Source organism: Bactrocera tryoni, chromosome 3, assembly GCF_016617805.1.
Source record: "Bactrocera tryoni isolate S06 chromosome 3, CSIRO_BtryS06_freeze2, whole genome shotgun sequence".
NCBI lineage: Eukaryota > Metazoa > Arthropoda > Insecta > Diptera > Tephritidae > Bactrocera > Bactrocera tryoni.
The window spans coordinates 31,654,086-31,659,446 of NC_052501.1; the positions used below are offsets into that span (position 1 = coordinate 31,654,086).

At 33.1% G+C, this 5,361-nt stretch overlaps 1 protein-coding gene across 4 annotated transcripts in view; it reads left to right on the plus strand.

Moving 5' to 3' along the window:
• The first annotated feature begins 3,772 nt into the window (after positions 1-3,772).
• LOC120772528 (probable protein BRICK1-B) overlaps positions 3,773-5,361 on the plus strand; it is an 8,993-nt gene continuing 7,404 nt past the window's right edge. For 3 of the 4 annotated variants that reach the window (XM_040101196.1, XM_040101194.1, XM_040101195.1), the window contains exon 1: positions 3,773-3,953. In XM_040101196.1, coding sequence (XP_039957130.1) covers positions 3,833-3,953 — 121 coding nt within the window. In that variant the 5' untranslated portion in view covers positions 3,773-3,832. The remainder of the gene's footprint in view (positions 3,954-5,361) is intronic. The other variant, XM_040101193.1, reaches the window with a different exon arrangement.

Here is a 5,361-nt window from a genome sequence, read left to right on the forward strand (position 1 = left end):
TATCGCACAACTTTGTTCAATAAATTCAGACATACTCGTAGTAAAAATCGAAGAATTCACTTTTAGTGCTTCACAAAGCGACGCGTATCTCAAATACTAATAAATATTTTGACGTGAAAGTTAGCACAGATGTTCAATAATAGTACCAACAACTTGCCAGAAAGAAATGTACTGATTCTGAAAAACACTTGAAGTATAAATTTATAAATTCGGCTTTCTTCAATTTGATCACAGGAGTAAAGGAGTTTCGAACATACCTATTTTGCAGTCTATTCGATTGTCTTCTATAAGTTATGTGTTGGAAAAGTCATATATTTATACTTTCACCAAAACAAAGTGGTAGAAAGAATCTGGTAAAAAACGATTTTTCGAAATGATTACATGAGAATACCCCCTTAAGGTCCAATCAATTTGTGGATGGTGGGCTTTAATCTTTCACGCAATACGCTCGATAGAACCTAATACTTATATAGAATCAAGAATGATAGAAACAAGATTGCGCAATGCGCATGTTTGCTTTCAGTCAGCTGTTCTTGCTGACGTCACGGTTGACTTATTATTCGCCCGCGCTTTCGAAAGTGAATTCGATAGTGTTTTCAAGTGTTGAATTAATTGTGAAATTTTATATTTTTTAAAATGCGTTGCGCAGTGTTCGGGTGCACAAAATTAATGTTAAAAATGCATGCATTTGTGCAGTGCACTTCGCGCCTTCGAAAGAAACTTGCGGTTTGAAATGGATAATTATAGCATTTTGATTACAATCATTTTACTTTTATAACCAAACACTGTTGTAGGTTTAAGTTCGCGGAATCCAACTAAGTTGTTACCTAGCGCTATTCCCACGTTAACCACTGCTCCTGCAGAGGCTAATGAACGGCAGAAAAGATGGAGTCTCGTTCTAAAAAAGAGATGTTAACAACAATGTTGAAGAATACCGCCCCTGTTGAAGTAATTCAAGAAGACGAGGTTGAAGAGGCACCTCAAACTGCAGGAGAGGAGGTCATCGTTGAGAAAGACGAGAAAATACTGCATTTGGAAGCAGAAATGTTAGTCCTAATTGATATTGATGAAGTATCTTTTTCTTACACAAGTATGTGTATTTCTTATTCTTTTTAGACAAAGACTGAATAGTGTTGTTAGTACTTTGAAGAAGTGCAAAAACGAGCAGTCAGCAGAAATTAAACGCCTTAGGATTTCCATTAAAACCTCGGAATTCCACAGAAATAATTTGGAGCAAAAACTTAGCTGCATTTTCACTAATGGCCAGGTAAGTGCCCAAATTATAAAAAGTATTGCAAAATATATTAAAGTTCATTACACATATGTACATACATAGATTGAAAAATTAAGGGATGGAAATAAACGGTGGAATTTTTGCATACTAACCACTATTTCTTATCCTAATTATAATAATAATCTTAACTAACAATTTATTCCACTTATTTATACGTATGATGTAAGTATGTATGTTTATTATATTTTTGCAGGTAATATTTTTCAACGTGTGTCAGTTGATCTAAATTCCACTGACCCAATTGAAAAAAATGATGACTTGGAGATTTTCAACAATGACGGACTTGAGAATTTGGCAGGGTACATCTGCCACCAACTCGGTAAAGACAACCCCGAAATTTATGCCAATTCAGGAAATTGTTCGTCTTATACTTGGGTGGATCACCTTTCTGAAGGAGGACTCTCAAAACCAACAGATATGTTGATGAAGCATATGAGAGCCTTGCAAGCAATATCTGACGATGTAAATGGTACTGATTTGCATATATGTATGTATGTACAAATTAATTAAGTAATTTTGTAAATTGTAGCTCGAAAGTAAAATAATTGTTTTTCAGAGCTAGAATGAATTTTAGGATTCGTTCCTTAAATAAAGACTTAATTGAACATATGTATAGAAAAAAAGGAAATTAAATAATACAATAAATTGATACTTGGTCACAAAATATTCAATCTTTTTATTTGAATAAATGTAAGTCTCAATTTGAGCACTAATTACTATTCACTAAACAGTCTCTAGCGTTAGTCTCAAAATGTTGAGACCTGGTAGTTAACAGGTCACAAACTAAAAAGAACTCTTGTCTGCCATTTTTGAATATACTGCATATAGAGATCATCATAGATATTAATCGATTGTCGTTTCTTTATATTTTGTAAGCAACTCAAACACGAAAAGGTTAAAAATAAATCAATTTTACATAAATTTCGTAAATATTATGAAACAAAGTCAACATATATTTTTATTTTCATTGATAATTATGTTTTTTGACTATGTTATAGAAAATTTAATATTTGTTATCGACATATTTATTTTCATTCAAGTGTAAAAACATCTCTGAATAATGAAATGTAATAGATTTTGTGACTGTCACTTACAGAATAGCAATATCATCTCAAGTCTCAAAAATTGTCTCTAACTTAAAATCTCAAATTTAGAGACTTGAGACTGTAATATCTCAATTTGTGACTAGTTACTATTCACTAAACAGTCTCTAGCGTTAGTCTCAAAATATTGAGACCTGGTAGTTAGCAGGTCACAAAACTAAAAAGAACTCTTGTCTGCCATTTTGAATATACTGAATAGAGATCATCATAGATATTAATCGATTGTAGTTATTTTCTATTTTGTAAGCAACTCAAACACGAAAAGGTTAAAACTAAATCAATTTTACATAAATTTCGTAAATATTATGAAACAAAGTCAACATATATTTTTATTTTCATTGATAATTATGTTTTTTGACTATGTTATAGAAAATTTAATATTTGTTATCGACATATTTATTTTCATTCAAGTGTAAAAACATCTCTGAATAATGAAATGTAATAGATTTTGTGACTGTCACTTACAGAATAGCAATATCATCTCAAGTCTCAAAAATTGTCTCTAACTTAAAATCTCAAATTTAGAGACTTGAGACAGTTTCAAGTTACAGAATCGCACGGCTTGTCTGCCATTTTGAATATACTGAATAGAGATCATCACAGATCTTAATCGATTGTAGTTATTTTCTATTTTGTAAGCAACTCAACACGAAAAAGTTAAAACTAAATCAATTTTACATAAATTTGAAACAAAGCCAACATACATTTTTACTTTTATTGATAATTATGTTTTTTGACTATGTTATAGAAAATGTAATATTTGTTATCGACATATTTAGTTTCATTCAAGATTAAAAACATCTCTGAATAATGAAATGTAATAGATTTTGTGACTGTCACAGAATAGCAAAATCGTCTCAAATCTCATAAATTGTCTCAAATTTGGAGACTTGAGACAGTATCACAGTACAGAATTGCACGGCAAGAGTGAGTAAATCCCTTAGAGCGCTATTACACGAGGCAACTTTTGTTGCGGCAACTCTTGGTTTATAGGCGCGGGCGACGACGACAAATTGATTCAGACGATAGTAAAAAGGGAGATATGTATATGTTTGTTTTAATAAATAAAATTTATTTCTTAATTGACAGAGCTGATTAATATATGTGATAGAGTGGCCTAAATACCTATAAGGAAAAAGAAACGACAATGGGTTAAAGTAAAGAGAAGACAATGGGTTAAAGTAAAGTGAAAGGGAATGAGAAAAAAACTCGAACAGAGTTGCGCAACACAAGTTGCTCGTGTGAAGGAAATGGGCGTAAGCAAAAGAGAATCGCCCGAGAATTAGCAACAAAAGTTGTTTCATGTAATAGCGCTCTTACAATATCTACGAAAATAGCATTCATCGATGCCTGGTTTATCGATGTATATCGACCATCATTAGTGCTTTAGTTATTTACTTGTTAAGAAAAATTTTGTAGGTTCGAGGCTTAAGATATGAGTTCTATGCATAGAGAGGGTGTTCAAAAACAAATACATCAAGACTGGGCGAATCGTGAATATATAGAAGTGATAACAGCAAGTATTAAGCGGATAACGGATTTCCTTAATTCCTTCGGTGAGATACTAATGTTTGTTTTTCCTTTTTTTAACTTGATTGACATACATATTCGTGATTTTTGTTAGTGCACATACATATTCTTTGCATAAAAATATACTTTGGGTTAATTATAGAATAGCATCTCCCGAATTCGATGTTAGAATGGGCATGTATGGTTAGAGGATGTGTTCTAGATTAAGGCACAATTCCGATTTCTTTGGCGCCGCGATTTGAAGGTACCGTTGGAAAGAGGAAGTCCTCCTGATTAAAAAAGATATAGGATTATAGGTACTGCAAACGCTTACTTAGGAATCGTGCCTTTATGTACGAATAGAGGAGGTCCTCCAGATCAAAAAAAAATATATATATATACATATATAGTTGCCGCTGACTTATGGTTTTCGAATTCTGACAAGTGAAAAAGGTCGTAAGATTATTTGGAGGAAAGGTTGAACCGCTCTGGATAAACAAAACTGATACTTGCTTTAAGGCACGATTGATCAGGTGCAAGTCTATTGAGTTGATAATGAAGAAATTTCATTATCTTGAAGTTCTAAAAGCAAATTTTAAATAAAGTGCGGTCAAGCTGGGAATATGTGAATCAGTACCACGTAAAAAACTACCGAGTAACGACTAACGAATTAACAAAGCTGGTCTGAATACACCTAATATGTAATATTAAGACGGATTTAGAATAGCATCCCCCGATTTCGGGGTTAAAGTGGGTATGTACGGATAGAGGATAGCCTCCAAATCAAGAAAATATATGTATATGTATAGTTGTCGCTGACTTATGGTTTTTGAGAAATTTGTATTTAAAGTTCAAGAATTCAACTATTTAGAATGCGTGTTTCTCCAATTTATAATGCATTTTACACTTATATTTTATACTTTAATATCCACTAACTCGTTTATAATCATTTTTTTTATATTAAATATTTCAAATTCCTCCTACGAGGAAGCTCCACTATCTTTACATACCCCATTTATACCGAAATTCGTGTTTTTTACCCGACCGCCAAAGTAATCGGAATCGCGTACCAATATGTATATATTTTCTTGTTCTGGAGGACCTCCTCTGTCCGCACATACTCATTTTAACCCCAAATCGGAGAATGGGATTCTAAAACTTGCCCCAAAAATAACATTGGGGAAAACTTTTTCAGACCGACCCATGATTTTAAGATTAAAATGGATATGGTCAATTAAGCAGATTGACCGCGCTTAACGGGTCCATCATTAACGCGTACAATGTCAGCTGCCCCTTAGGAGTACCCACAGACAAGCGCAATTGCTCCTGGTGGACAAGGAAACTCCCAGACCTAAGGAAGAAGGTACGCAGCCTATTTAATAAGGCTAAACGTACAGGGGTCTGGGAAGAGTATAGGAGCAACCTGACTCTGTACAATAAAGAGATCAGGTCTGC